General features: G+C 41.5%; 1 protein-coding gene across 1 annotated transcript in view; it reads right to left on the reverse strand.

The window, feature by feature from the left end:
- The window catches only part of NSF (N-ethylmaleimide sensitive factor, vesicle fusing ATPase), a 166,997-nt gene that overhangs the window by 95,830 nt on the left and 55,152 nt on the right, over positions 1-16,015 (reverse strand). Inside the window, exons 2-3 of the mRNA XM_082271580.1 lie at positions 6,151-6,236; positions 924-1,023 (exon numbers count right to left, since the gene is read on the reverse strand). Coding sequence (XP_082127706.1) covers positions 924-1,023; positions 6,151-6,236 — 186 coding nt within the window. The remainder of the gene's footprint in view (positions 1-923; positions 1,024-6,150; positions 6,237-16,015) is intronic.

Raw genomic sequence — 16,015 nt, forward strand, 5'->3', positions numbered from 1 at the left:
TACACCCGCAGGGACTCACCACCACCGACTTAGGGAAGGATTCAGAGCGCCAAGTTGCTTGCCATGCAGCGATCAGAGAGAAGGAGGAAGCGCCGTCACTGCCACTAGAGGCCCACCACCGCATCACCGCTCAAAAGGCTACAAAGAAAATGGCCGCCGCATTGATTTCAAAGGGAAACTCCGAAAACATGGCCGCCGAACTACACAAACATGTCCACCGAAGCTTCAGAACAGCCATCCACAGTAAAATGGCGGCACCATGTGGCGCAGCACCCAGGACCCCAACGGCCCTCCAGGTACTTGTAGTCCGCCAGGAGGGCCCTAACAGGGACCCCCACCCTGACATTATCACATAAGAAAATTTTGTGAGCCCCCAGCGGTGTGCTCCCTCCCCCTCCAGCCCAACACCGCATGAACCCCGTACCTGTAATTAGGCACGTGTGGAGCACTTGTGTCATCCACAGTATTTGGAATTGGGATTTCTCTATTTATACCATTCCCCTTTGAAGATTTGGCATTTTGAATCAACATTTGAGGTTTTGTATGCTTTGCACAGAATAATTGGCACTTTAATTGAAAATATTCAATCTGCATAATTTACCTGGCAATTTTTTTAGTTTAGATTTACATGTATATATGGATGAATTTTCTTTTTTTTGCACTTTATTTTCATCAGTGTGTGCGCACTAAATTATTTTAATGGTTTGAATATATGTTCGTTTGAGTACATTCACAGAGCAACACATTTTTTTTAATGGCTAGAAATGTACACAGGCAACTTGTACCACAAATGCCCACATTTGTACCTGGATTTGCTCTGAATGTGTTACTTTGCAACTGGAATTCTATTGGTCACAGGGAAATAGGTAGTACTAGAAAAAAAAAAAAATTAGGACAGGACAGCAGTAACACCGAACACTTACTTGAGGGAGACTGAAAGCAATAGTCCCCGGGACCACTGTATGGTGGGTCTTAACGGTGAAGATGTACCGATGGTTTTGTGAAGTCCTCACACTCACATGCCTGGTAAGAAGAAACTAGAAGTTATCCAAGTTCATGAGTCAAACAGAAGCTTTCAAATTGTAGGAACTCTGTTAAAGTTGAATTAATAAAGAGTATGAATGAACATTTGTTCTTGCTGGTCATAACAACAGATTGCCTCCCATACTGGACTGGGAAAAACAAACTGAACATCTGACTGCGAATGATAAAAAAATGATCTTCTTTCAATAACATGGCATAACAGGAAAACTACAAATTTATTGTTTTTACCCTTTCACACACATTATTTATGGGATACTTCAGAAGAGTGGCTGCACACAGGTCTACTTTTGTTGTATTCTTTTAGGTGAATCCTATAAAGTGTTTTGTCCCAGAAAGAATGTTTTTCATGAAACTGGAGGAAGCCCGATGGCTAGATTACAGGAGTATAGTGCTTAGTGGATTTTTGATACCACCTTGTATAATGCATAGTTCTTTATGCTTTTCCAAGGAAAAAGCTTTATCACGATACTTTTTAAAAATACTAATCCTAAATGTGTTATGTACTCTGAAAAAGCTAGATCCTCCTTCCTTATGTCCCCTCGGAAAACAAGGTGGGACGTAGTCTACTGGTGAGTGAGAATCTGACTGGTTCTTTTTAAACAGCACATTTTGAAAAGCTGCATTTACCAACGTCCGCACAAAACCTCTGAGCGCCCCTTAGTTACTGGTACTCAATTTATATTATTAAATTAAATATTACAATTGCAATAATTATTGTGTTACCAAAAGTACTTTGGTATACCTATTGTTCTGCTCTGCAGTTACTTTGGTGGATACGGTTTTAGAACTCACCAATATGTCAATCTTGCTTACATATCTATGATCTAAAACATACATGCTCTGTATATTTTAAAATCTTTAATAAAAACCTTTTGAAAGAGAAAAGCTGCATATCCAAAAGATCTGTTTTTATTTGGAGCTTTTCTCAGTTATGATGAATTATCACCTTGACAAATAAACATTCCACTTCCATTAGCTTACAGCCAGTTTTACCACTTACAGAAGAAGTGTGGTTCTTCTACTAGTAATTTAGTAACTAATGAGGGGGATGCAGGCTTTCATGATTTGGGAAAACACCATTATCTCACATTAATAAGACTTTTTAACACTTACCTAGATCATTCTGAAAATGTTCTGGTCCAAAAAAAAAAAAAAAACATTACCAGCAATTGTCCTCAGTTGCTCCCTCATTTCTCAAAATGTCCGACAGTAAAATCTGTTATTTGTAGCAACCCGATTCCCCTATTTTATGTAGCTGCCATGAACAAAGTAGGCTTTTCTTCTTGCAGAAGGCCTGTATTTTGTTGGTCTGGTTTATATATTCATTAAAGGAGATCTATGCCCACAGCATACACTTCTACCTTATAACAACAGCACTCTATTAGCAAATACGAATAGTAATATGACTATACAATATAAGCTTACTTGAAAAAGCTCACATCATGTTTTGAGTTCTGCCTATCTGCTGGCCATCTCCTTCCACAACTTCCTGGAATCCCTGCATACTTCTCCCCTGGTGGTTATTAATTTCTATGGACTATAGTAACAAAATCCCGCTGCTCACAGGTATACACACACCCCAATAATATAATATTGCCAAATGAACAACTGCACAAAAAGGTAGGGTTACAGGTATAAAGCACGCCCCGGACGACGTCACGTATGACGAAACCGGTCGGGTGGTACCAGACGCACAACTGTCACGCCCCCTAGACGCCGGCTTCACACACACATGGGACGCCGCGGTTTTCGCATCGGATTTGGATGTTTTCTGATGTGCCTTTTTCAAGATACTTATGCAAGTGTAATAAACCTATGTGCATATCAAAACGGGATTACGCTATGTGCTGTTTATTTTCCCTCATATGCTTATAACATCCCGTTTGGAGTCCCCATATGATGTAAAGGAATATATCCGATTATTTGGTCTGTGAAGGTGGTTATCCAGCTGGATTCATTACTTGGCGTATGTGGCCGTTCCATTAAGTTGGAGGCCTCAGCTTCTGGTAAGCTGCCATCTCGTTATTTTTCACTTCACGGGTGTACTCCTGCCTTCACTTTTTGGATTCAAGTCTTCGGGTCTATCATCACCCCTCTGGTACTTTTTTTACCAACTTATGGACTTTATTCACCGCTGGTTATTTAACACTTCACTTTAAGTATATGGGTTATACCATATCTGATAGCGCTGCACTATTTTTTGCTTTATACTGTTGATTTACTATGATCAAGTGTTTTCAGCTGCTTTCACCAATCATCAATTTATTTGATCACTCACTTATTTATTATTAGTGCAGGATTTTGTTTTTTTTATTAGGGTTACAGGTATAGTAATAATTTCAAGACAAAAACAAACAGCAATTAAAAAACATTATACAACATTGTGGGGATGCATGTACAGAGCCAATTTAAAATGTTTAAATTACTATACCTGTAGCACCATCTTTGTGCAGTTGTTCATTTGATGTTGTTATATTATTGAGGCGTGTATTCACCTTTATTGCACAACTTTGGAGCTTAAGTAATGTCTGTAGTCAACTAATTGTGAACACCTGTTCCATCCATGTGTGTAGACTGGATTCTCTTGTGGTCTTGATAAAGCACATACACGCATCAACCTTTCTGTCTTTCCCCTGCCTATCAGTGTTGGTTGTTTTTATGGTCTTTTGTAACCATTAATAAAGCAATTTTTGCATTGCGTGAGAGTGCAGCCATCCAATCATTCACCCACTATAGCATTATAGTCGAGGAATATATATCTTAAATTTACCTTGCTGCCTACATGCAATGATTCCTATACTGACTCCGCCTCCTAAACCTCCTCCTTGCATCACCTCTGTAGTTCAGAAGGCAGGCTCTGTGAAATGTGTAATTAAAGTGAAAAAAAATCTTGCACTACGAGGACTCAAAAATAAAACCTATACGATTTTATTAAAATGCACCTAATAAAAGGAATCAATACCTGTAATTATAGGCATGTTTCAGCCGCTTACATAGGCTTTAGTTATAATTAATGAGGCCCATGCAAGAGGCTGAAAAGCACCAATAACTACAGGTATTGATTCTTTGAATTGGATGGATTTAATTAAACTTCATGCGTTTTATTTTTCAGACATCGTGGTGCCAAATTTTTTTTTATTTTTGGATTGGCTATTCGAGGACGAGTCTATCTCATCCTGTTTATCATTAACCACTTCTGGACCAGAAGGATTTGCCCCCTTAATGTGACCAGGCCATTTTTTGCGATTTGGCACTGTGTAATTTTAACGGAAAATTGCGCAGTGGTGCGACGCTGTACCTAAATAAAACTGATGTCCTTTATTTCCCCACAAATAAAGCATTGGTGGTATTTGATCACCTGAGCAATTTTTTTTTTTTGCGCTCTAAATAAAAAAAAAAAAAAAAAAAAAACATTTCTAAAAAATATATATATTTTTTTTTTCTACATAAAACATCCCCCCCCCCCCCAAAAAAAAAAAATCTAAATTTTTTTATCCTTTTAGGCCAATTTGTATTTTACTACATATTTTTGGTGGTACAGTTTATCAACTGTATGGGGGATGGGCTTGTGAAATGACCACAGAGACCTGTGATCCTATATACAATAGCTGCCCGTCCTCTCTCAGGTGCCCAGCGGCAATCGCGGCCGCTGACCCCATGGATCTGCATCACTGCTGCCTAGTGGGGGCGGGAGGGCGGTGCGCACGTGCGACCGATGCATGGCTACGTCAATTCCCGCAGGAGAGTAGTAAATCTGTGGCGGGCTGTCGGGAAGGCGTTAAAGGCTATTTTGGGGCAGCAGCACAATTTGAATAGATGCATGGTCTGTGAAATGTGTGACACATCAGTGCCTCCTCACAAGCATTGTGAATGAGTGTCACAGAATTCAAGGAATTAAATGTGTGTGAATCTTCACAACATAAATTTACAAACTTCAGGATTGTTCAGATTATTAGGAGTGGGTTAGAAATAATTGAGGTACTGTGGAAATTAATATACGATTTTACATTTTGACCATAGATACACTTTAATGTGTTGTGGGCCATTTGCTAGTATAGTATTGTGGTATTCTTTTAATATGTTTTCTGTGTCCCACTGGGGAGACCTGCCTTTACTCCCCCTACTACAGGCACAACAGGAAGTGAAAGGAAATCTCTATAAAGTGAGGGAAATCCCCTCTTAGAGACCGTGGTCACAGGAATCAGCGTCTCCATTCAGTTTTCCCTCACATTCAGTCCAGTGACAATTGTCAATGTAACAGACTGAAAGGACACACGCAGCAAGAAACCTTATAGAGGTTCTAAGGGCTGGTTCAAGCCACAATGCATTGGGCGGCTGGCTATTCCAGCGCAGTCCCAACGTATGACAAAGGCAAGATGCCAGTCTATGTGCCCATTGCGTTGTTGTAATGGATTGCTGAAAAAAGGACTGCATGCAGTAATTTTTATCAATACGCTGCAGTGCAATCCACTGTCTCGCACCACACAGCTGGCAATTGAACTTTCTGAGATGTCTGTGTGATATCTCAATAAAGTTTAAGGAAAAAAAAAAAAAAAAAAGGAAACAGTGCAATGCACCGTACCCAGCGCATCATCACTGTGCTGAGCCTGGCCCTGCTACACTGCACACTTGCCACTACCTTGCAATGCAGCAGATGGTGTGAACTAGCACTTCCTCATGCTATCCAAAAAAATAAACAGTTTTAGGCATCAGATACTCTACAGAAAAATATTGCATTTTCTTCTGTTCCGGTGGGCCTAGCATTTCATTTTAGTAAACGGTTTGACACTATTGAAAGATAGATATTAAGATAAGATCTTACTGTGGACAATAGTGGGAGCTGATAGTTTTGGAGGTTTGATATCCAAGTAAAGGCCAGTGGTTTCACAGGCAAGTCTGACACACATGATGAAGTCAATATGGTTTGTTGTTTTAGAGCATTTCCTTCGCCAACCTTTTGGTGACATCGGACGCCCCTCTATTACTTGAGCAATGTACTTCTTTTTGCCATTATCTGCATTTGATGACTGGACTCAACTAGGGCACAGCAGATTTTTTTCAGACATTTTTCAAACTTCCTTATTTTGCATATACTTTATTACTTACTGTCCAGTCTGGAAATCCTTTTCATTGATTACTGCGCAATTGGTGAGGGAGAGTTCGTCCGTAGGACATCGCGCTGCTTGCATACTCTGTAGAAAACAAATATAGATCTGGTTAATGATAATGCAACAACACAATAATAATAATTATCTGCTCTGGCGGTAGATGCATAATCTAAATCTTGGGCATGGGGAATATTTTTCTTGTTTTACCTTTCTAGACAATAGGTTTGATTTAACTCAACTGTACTGGGAGAATAAATGTAGGTTGACAACAAACGGATATAAAAAAAAAAAAAAGAAAAAAAAAGAAGAATGAAGAACTATGATTTACAGCGACGCACGGCAAACAACATTTCAGTCCTTGAATACTTCACATCTGCACAAGACCGAGCCCAAAAAGCTTGCCATGGATTACTGCTTTAGACTTGTCTTTACACAAAGGTTTGGCACAAAAGGATTCCATACAAGAAAATGAATGGGCACTGCACTCAGCCAACTGATGTCCTCTCATGTCAATGTGTACCACTACTTCCACAAGCAGTTGTTGACTGAAGCAGTATGACAAGAAAAAAAAAAACATTTAGCACATCTCTAGAACACAAGCAGAAAGCACAAAAAAAATAACAGTTGATCCTGCCAGAAATATAGTAAGCTCCTAACTTTGTTTAACCACTTTACCACTGAGTACTGGAATAGTACTGCGGCAAAGTGGCACGATCCCGTCTGACGACGTAGATCTACGTCGCCAGACTCCTCCCCTGTAGGCAGCGCTCCCGCTGTTTTCATTCACAGCGGGAGTCGGGCCAGGGGAGGAGCAGCGGCGATCGCCGCTGCTCTGCCCCGATCGTGTGTGGAGATCCGCCCGCCTGTGTAAACACAAGCGGGCGGATCTCCTCAGTGACAGGGAGTGACAGATCGGACTGTTCAGCATAGCTGGACATCCGATTTGTCCCTGTCTCACACAGTCACCTCCCCCCCCCCCCCCCACGTCAGTAAGCACCAGGCATACATTAACCCCTCCCCCTCTCCAATAAAATTAACCCCTTCCCTCCCAGTGTCATTTTTACAGTAACAGTGCATATTTATAGCACTGATTACTGCAGTAATGTCACTGGTACCCCCAGAAGTGTCAAAAATGTCAGTCAAGGGTCCGATCTGTCCGCCGCAATGTCGCAGTCCCGCAAAAAAAAAAAAAAAAAAAAAAAAAAAAAAAAAAAATCGCAGATCGCCGCCATTACTTGTTAAAAAAAAAAAAAAACACCAAAAATGACAAAAATCTTTCCCTTTGTTAGTAAACGCAATAACTTTTGCGCAAACCAATCAAAATTCGCTTATTGCGATTTTTTTTACCAAACATAGGTAGCAGAAAACAAATTGTCCAAAAATTTAAAAAAAAAATGGTTTTTACATCTTTTTTGGGGGGAATTTCATATAAAAAAAAAAATGTTAAAAATATTGTTATTTTTTCAAAATAAACACTCTTTTTTTGTTTATAGCGCAAAAAGTAAAAATCGCACAGGTGATCAAATACCACCAAAAGAAAGCTCTGTTTGTGGGGAAAAAAAGGACGTCAATTTCGTTTGGGTATGGCGTCGCACGACCGCGCAATTGTCAGTTAAAGTTGCACAGCGCCGAATTGCAAAAAGTGGCCCAGACGTAAGACAGCAAAATGCTCTAGTGGTAAAGTGGTTAAGCAGACAGTTTCTTCTGCTGCGCTGAAATCCCAGGTAGTGTCATCAGCCCTGCCAGGGTTCTCCTACAGGACACCTTCCTCTTCTGTAATGGAGCCAAGGAGAGGGGGAGGTGTTCTGTAGTCCAGCAGTGTAACGCAGGCAGGCTGACAACACTGCATGGAATTTCAGCAGGAATACGGAGCACACTCGATTTCTGGGAGATCAACAAGTCTTTTTCTGGACCTGCTGCATTTTTAAAAAGGAAAAAAAAAAAAAATGAGGAAATGTGCATGAATTACAAAGATTTAGTTATTCGTTTTTATTTTTGCCAAGACATACACTCTCCAGTGCACCTGTGCCTAAACTTTTGGCTAAGTTCACCTTTAAGTGAACACTTCTGCTGAGTACCACAGTGGTCTCTTCCTTTTTTTGCTTTTACTGACAAGTCTAATGCAATTTTCTGTTGCCTTCAATAATGCACCTTTTTAGTCGTCCCATTTCTCCTGGACTCCATGTAATCCGTACCAGTCCTTATCAGACTGGTAGGGATTACATGGAGTCCAGGAGAAATGGTACTACTTAAAAGGTGCATTATTGAAGGCAACAGAAAATTGCATTAGACTTGTCAGTAAAAGCAAAAAAAGGAAGAGACCACTGTGGTACTCAGCAGAAGTGGCCCAAATCATTAAAAATAAAAAGCTAGCATTTTGTAATTATAAAAAAACCCAGAGCAATGAAGCTAAGGAAATCTACAAGATTAGGCAGAAAGAGGCCAAGCAAGTTATAAGAACTTCTAAAGCGCAGGCAGAAGAAAAACTAGCTCAGTCTATGAAAAAGGGGGATAAGACATTCTTCAGATATATAAATGAAAAAAGGAAATTAAAACAAGGAATAACTAAATTAAAAACAAAGGACGGAAGGTATGTAGAAGAGAATAAAGGGCTAGCCGACTGCCTTAATGAATACTTCTGTTCAGTTTTTACAGAAGAAAAAGGAGAAGGACCTCCACTTGAAAGGACTAATGAATCGTTTGATGAATGTGTCTTTACAGAGGAAGACGTTCTAAGATTGCTGTCTAAAGTGAAGACAAATAAGTCACAGGGTCCTGATGAGATACACCCAAAATTATTAAAAGAGCTTAGTGGTGAGCTGGCAAAACCATTAACAGATTTATCTAACCAATCATTAGTAACAGGAGTCGTCCCAGAAGATTGGAAATTGGCAAATGTCGTGCCCATTCACAAGAAAGGTAGTAGGGAGGAATCGAGCAACTATAGACCAGTGAGTCTGACATCAATAGTAGGCAAATTAATGGAAACCCTATTAAAGGATAGGATTGTGGAACATCTTAAATCCCATGGATTGCAAGATGAAAAACAACATGGGTTTACTTCAGGGAGATCATGTCAAACAAATCTTATAGATTTTTTTGACTGGGTGACTAAAATAATAGACGGTGGAGGAGCAGTAGACATTGCATATCTAGATTTTAGTAAGGCTTTTGACACTGTCCCACATAGAAGACTTATCAATAAACTACAGTCATTGAGCATGGACTCCCATATTGTTGAGTGGATTAGGCAGTGGCTGAGTGACAGACAACAGAGGGTTGTAGTCAATGGAGAACATTCAGAACAAGGTCATGTTACCAGTGGGGTACCTCAGGAATCTGTACTGGGACCAATTTTGTTTAATATCTTCATAAGTGATATTGCAAAAGGCCTCGATGGTAAGGTTTGTCTTTTTGCTGATGACACAAAGATATGTAACAGGGTTGATGTTCCTGGAGGGAAACGCCAAATGGAAAAGGATTTAGGAAAACTAGAAGAATGGTCAGAACTCTGGCAACTGAAATTTAATGTGGATAAGTGCAAGATAATGCACCTGGGACGTAAAAACCCAAGGGCAGAATATAGAATATTTGACACAGTCCTGACCTCAGTATCTGAGGAAAGGGATTTAGGAGTAATTATTTCAGAAGACTTAAAGGTGGGAAGACAATGTAATAGAGCAGCACGAAATGCCAGCAGAATGCTTGGATGTATAGGGAGAGGTATAAGCAGTAGAAAGAGAGAAGTGCTTATGCCGCTGTACAGAACACTGGTGAGACCTCACTTGGAGTATTGTGCGCAGTACTGGAGGCCATATCTCCAGAAGGATATAGATACTCTAGAGAGAGTTCAGAGAAGAGCTACTAAACTAGTACATGGATTGCAGGAAAAAACTTACCAGGAAAGGTTAAAAGGACCTTAACATGTATAGCTTGGAAGAAAGAAGAGACAGAGGGGATATGATAGAAACTTTTAAATACATAAAGGGAATCAACTCGGTAAAGGAGGAGAGCATATTTAAAAGAAGAAAAACTACCACAAGAGGACACAGTTTCAAATTAGAGGGGCAAAGGTTTAAAAGTAATATGAGGAAGTATTACTTTACTGAGAGAGTAGTGGATGCATGGAATAACCTTCCTGCAGAAGTGGTAGCTGCAAATACAGTGAAGGAGTTTAAGCATGCATGGGATAGGCATAAGGCTATCCTTCATATAAGATAGGGCCAGGGACTATTCATAGGATTCAGATATATTGGGCAGACTAGATGGGCCAAATGGTTCTTATCTGCCGACACATTCTATGTTAAGAAACAAAATAAATGCACATATTTTTTCATGAATTTTTTATTTATTTTTTCCCACAGAAGCCTGCACACCATCGCATTCAATGGATCGCGGGTGCAATGTTAGACTCCTGTACGCACTTCCTTCAGCTTTCTGTCTGTACCTCTGTACAGGCTTTCAGTTAGAGAGCTGGAGAAAGCATCAATGGACTACGAGTCCCACCCGTGCAGTTATCAATGGACCATAAGTGATACCTACAAGTTTGTCTGCTGTGGTGGAAGATGGGACTTGCAGTTTTTTCATTCACAGATCTTTGTGAATGAATGACATGGCTGTGACAGCAGAGCCCTGCACATCTTCTCTGATTTTAAACGGGACGTTGGCTGCAGGGGAGACACACGGTCATGGGGGGGGGGGGTGGCTGCTTAGGGACATGTTAAACCCTAAATACGGGTGTAACATGTTCTTGAAGGTGAACTTAGCCTTTAAGCTACTTGCATATTAACAAGCAACCAACGAGCATTAATACAAGCCATCTCCAACCTCTGGTTGCTTTTGATGTCAAAATTATTCCATCCCAAAGATCTTTTGGTTTTGGGTTTTTGGCTGCATTCACAACAATGCAGGTGCACACAAGTCATTGGAATGGGCTGGCCAGCACATTCAATTTGCATTTTTTTTTTTAAAGCACTGCATTAGAATGCGTGGTACTTTATTTCTATGCATTCTGGTACACTAAAGCCTATGTGCTCTAGCAAGGGGAGTCAGGGTGCCATTTAGAACAAACAGCACCACAACGCAAATACAATAAGGACAGGTGTTTTTGTGCATTGAAGGAACGAGTACGATTTGGTTCACATTCTCCCAAAGCCCAGATCTTATTGGAGCCTTCAGTTTCTAACCGCATAATACCTGCTGGTTGTGTACATCAGAAGGCTGGCAGGACCTGCTCTCAGAGCCAGTTCACACCAGCACATAGAGTGGGAAAGGCGCATTCCCCACACCATATTCAAAACGCACTACCTTTGCTATCGCAGTGTGTTTGAACAAACCAGGTTGCATGGTACTGCAGTACTGTGCAATTTGGTGCAGCCCTTTTTTTCAAAAGTAGCTCATGCATGTACATGTAAATACTTAAGTGTGCATGATCTCAACACAAACTCACTTTAAAGATATACTCCACATTTTACAAAAGTTTTATAAATGCACCCACATTAGTAAAATAGAAATAGGTTTAAATAATTTTTGCATTAAAACTTGCAGTGGTACTGCAAACAAGATCAGTGCATCAGGGGTGCAATGCACAGGCTCCTGCATTGTTTACATCCAAGTTGATATTAACCTTCTGTTTAAGGAATTAAACTCTCTCAAATCAACATTAACCATATTTAATCCTTATGCTGATAGCATTTGTAAATGGATAGGAATTTAGATTTGCGACAGTACTCACCATCACTGGGAGTGAAAGACAGGTACTTAATGGACACTGAGAATATGGTTTGGATTACTTCACATGGGACAGTAAAAATTTATCAACCATATATCTCAAGAAACATATGAAGACTGTTTCACACAGTCTGACTCATAGCAGATGCTAATATCAGCTCAACCACCTGTCTTCCACAAACATTGTTGAATATGCGGATTTACTCACCTGTTATCTACAATGGGTTCTGTGTTTACACTTAGGATAATGTGTATTGTATTTCATGAGTTTGAGGGCAGCAGTCTGCTAGTTAAATTGGCTCAGGTTGATTGAATCATTGTCATCTATTAGTTGCTGAGAGGAAATAGTACACCGTTTGTCAAATGTAGAAGAAATGGCTGCAATCCAGGTGTGATCAAAATTGAGGTTTTTTAGCTGAACATCCCAATGTGACAATGTGGCAAGGTAGACGCGTTTCACACACTAGTATGTGTGCTTAATCATGATTAAGCACACATACTAGTGTGTGAAATGCGTCTACCTTGCCACATTGGGATGTTCAGCTAATAAACCTGAATTTTGATCACACCTGGAGTGCAGCCATTTCTTCTACATTTGATTATCCACGGAGGCGAGCCGAGGGGTGCACTGGTGTATCATCAGGCTTCTGGAATCACGTAGAGCAGCGAGTTCTCTTCCTTTCTGTAAGTATACTGTTTGTGTTGGCTGTTCCTTAGATATGTTAATTATATTTCTGTATACAATTTCATCTGCATAGGATAATGTAATCAGGCACGTGACCTGGTGGGGTAATCTGATCAGGAGGGGGATGTCCTCATGTGTGTATAAATTGTGTGAGACTGTTCAATAAAGGGAAGGTTCCAGAACTTGTACAAGCTAAGTTGTCGGCTAACTTTGTATGGGGGGGGGGGGGCTTGAATATCTGATATCTATGTTCAAGACTGGAGGAAGCAGTATACTGACGTAAGCCCACAAACACAGTGTGGGTCACGGTTCAGTTACAAAATTTATTGTTTGTTATTTATTTTTTGTTTCTTCCTGGTTCGTGGCCTATGCCAAAATGATGTCATACATCCCTGGAGCCTTCATGGCATTTTTGTTTTTCATCTAGCAGAGGAGAGGGGAGACTTTCTCAGCACTAGAAAATATAGAAGGGTTGGGATAATCCACAAACCATGAACATGCAGCAACCCAATTATATAGATGGGTGTCACCACACAAATGACTGGTACAAAAAGAAAAAGAAACTGTGGAAACCTCAACATCACTAGGGCTACCTTATACAAAAGTTTCAAAAGCAGTCAAAATTACAAAAATAAACTCATGTTTGACAGGAGGCCCTGTCTAAGCCTACATGATCTCACTTTTGGTTGTCCCCCAATATCTTCCCCCCCATGAACGCCCCCAAAAAACACACCACCACCTAAAGAAGTCCTCCCCAGACAGCCTAAAACAAAATATCCCTAGGGATAATGATAGAAATATATGCTTGCTGGTAATGTGCAACACCTGCACTTCAAATGTAAGAATGGTATGTGGACTGAATGATGTGAACTGAAAAATCTGTATTGAAGAGGACTCTCTCAGCATGCCCTCCTGCCTGAATGCCAGGCCTAAAGGCAGATGGATTCCAGGAAAAGCTACATGAATCATCTGCCTTTACTCAAGTTGGCCGCAGCCAGAAATGCTAGGGGGGGGTGTTTTTCAAAGCAATTTTTTTAACAAAATAAAGCATGGAGACATTAATGTTCAAAGCAACCTCACCCATCCATCAAACATTAATTTAAAAGTATTTTAGGTTTGTGGGTCAGGCACAGTTTAACTCTGCTTTAAAGGGCTGCAGGAAGTAATTCATTGACTAAAAATGTGTTGACTTCATTGAGATCTGTGAGTCCGTGCTGCAGTGTCAGATGGGACTTTTAGTCTTTCTATACACAGATCCCTGGTAAATGGACGCATACAATTCCACTAAGGGAACTTTCACGCGGCCTTTCCGATCCAGTCCGCCGGTCAGTTTTTCAGGCGCACCTGATCAGATGCTCCATGCAGCCCTATGGAGCAGTGGATGTCAGCGGAGACATCTCCACTGACACCCGCTGCGATTCGCTCCTGTCCGTGAAATCCGGATGGATGGAAACCCTATTTTCTATCCGTTTGGAGGATGAGATAAAAATTAACGGACAGGCGGTCCGTTCTCATTCGATCTCCCATAGAGGAGAGTGGGGTTCTGACAGCTCCATCTCTGCAAAGTAAGCGGAGACGGAGCTGTCATCCGCCTGCTCAGCGGGGATCAGCGGATCGATCCCGCTGAGCAAAACTGAGTCAGTCGGGCGGAAAGCCCGTGTGAAAGGGCCTTAATTAAAAATTCGGTGTAATCATGAAGGCTGACAACCATGTTGAATCACTTACAGCAGTGATGTCACCCACCTGGCATTGTCAGCGGAGGGAAAGAGTTCTTTTCATTTATAAAGAGCCAGAGCTTTGCAGTCATGTGAAATTGTGAATTGTATGCAGGCCAACCTGGGAGCATTTAGGATGCAAACCTTAAAACCTGATTTTACAGCCATGGCAAAAAGTTTTGAGAATGACAAGTATTAATTTTCACAAAGTCTGCTGCGTCAGTGTTTTTGGTCTTTTTGTCAGATTTTGCTATGGAATACTGAAGTATAATTACAAGCATTTCATAAGTGTCAAGGCTTTTATTGACAATTACAAGGCTTCGTTCACATATTGGCGTCCTGGATCGCGGGCAGAATCGGCGCGATTCTGCCCGCAATCCTGAATCACGGTAAATCGCAGGACGCCCACGCGATTCCCGTCACTTCCAATTGCACCCTTAACTCAGCAGGATTTTGCTGCGATTGTGACCTGAGATCAGGAACCTCGTAAAGGAACTGTGCAAATGGAACCGCCTTGAAGGTAGACACCATCAGGCCCAGCACCTGCATGTAAGTCCAGAGGCATGACTATTTGTTGGACAGCAGGAGGCACATTCCAGTCTGCAATTCCTGGAGTTTGTCCAGAGGAAGGAGTACTCTGGCTAAGGCAGAGTCCAAAGTCAGGCCCAGATAGTCCAGCTTTGTGAACAGAACCAGAGCAGACATCTGAAAAAATTCAGAATCCAGTTAACTCCCGCAGAACTCGTATTGTGATCTCCAGGTTCTCCACCAGAGCAGAGGGAGACTCCGCTTGTAGAAGGAGACTGTCCAAGTAGCCCAGTACCATGATCACCCCCCCCCCCCCTGTAGCAATGCTAGCACTGAGGCTAACACTTTTGTGAAGACCCGAGGAGCAAAGGCGAGACCAAAGGGTAACGCCACAAATGGATAATGCTCTCCCACAACAAAGCATAGAAATCGCTGGCAACTGGCACATATTGGAAATGTGAAGGTAGGCATCCTTGATATCTATAGAAGGGGAGGAAATACTCCTGAATCAGGGATGCCACCACCGTTCGAATGGACTCCCATTCTGAACTTCTGTACCTGCACAGAGCAGTTTAGCGCCTTGAGGTCCAGGATTGGATGCACTTTGCCTTCCTTCCTGGAAACTGTGCAAAACGAAGTAAAAAAACCTGAAAACGTTCCGAGGTCAGAAACGGGACAATCACCCCTTGAAGGAACAGGTCTTGTACCACCCCAAACAGGTCCTGTAAGCGGTCTGGGGACAGGCGCAAGTTGGAAGGAAAAAACCTTGCTGGGGAACAAGACTGAAACTCGATCTTGTAGCCGGACAGAATGACTTTGTGGACCCACATATGTCTTGCACCTCGGAAGTCCTCGGGCCTGGAAACCAGCAAAGACATCCCCCCACCCCCAATACGGGTGAGGGGGCACCTTCATACAGAAGGAGCCTTGTCCCCGGGTCTGGAGAACCCAAATCTTGGCTTGCCAGACCAGGTTCGTTTGGATCCTCCAGAAGAGGCCCCGAAAGGCTTTGAACCCTTCTCAATCGACCTTGAGGGACAATAAAAGTTCTTATGAGCCGAGAAGAAGGGCCCATGTCTAAGATGAGGTTCCATGCCCTTAGCAGCCTGCGAAAGAAAAGTACTCTCCCCCCCCATGAGACCTTTAAGGATTTCATCCAGGGTAGCTCCAAACAGGTGATCTCCTTGAAAAAGAAGAAGATCAGT

This window comes from Pelophylax lessonae (genome assembly GCF_965119305.1).
Source record: "Pelophylax lessonae genome assembly, chromosome: 11".
Taxonomy (NCBI): Eukaryota; Metazoa; Chordata; class Amphibia; order Anura; family Ranidae; genus Pelophylax; species Pelophylax lessonae.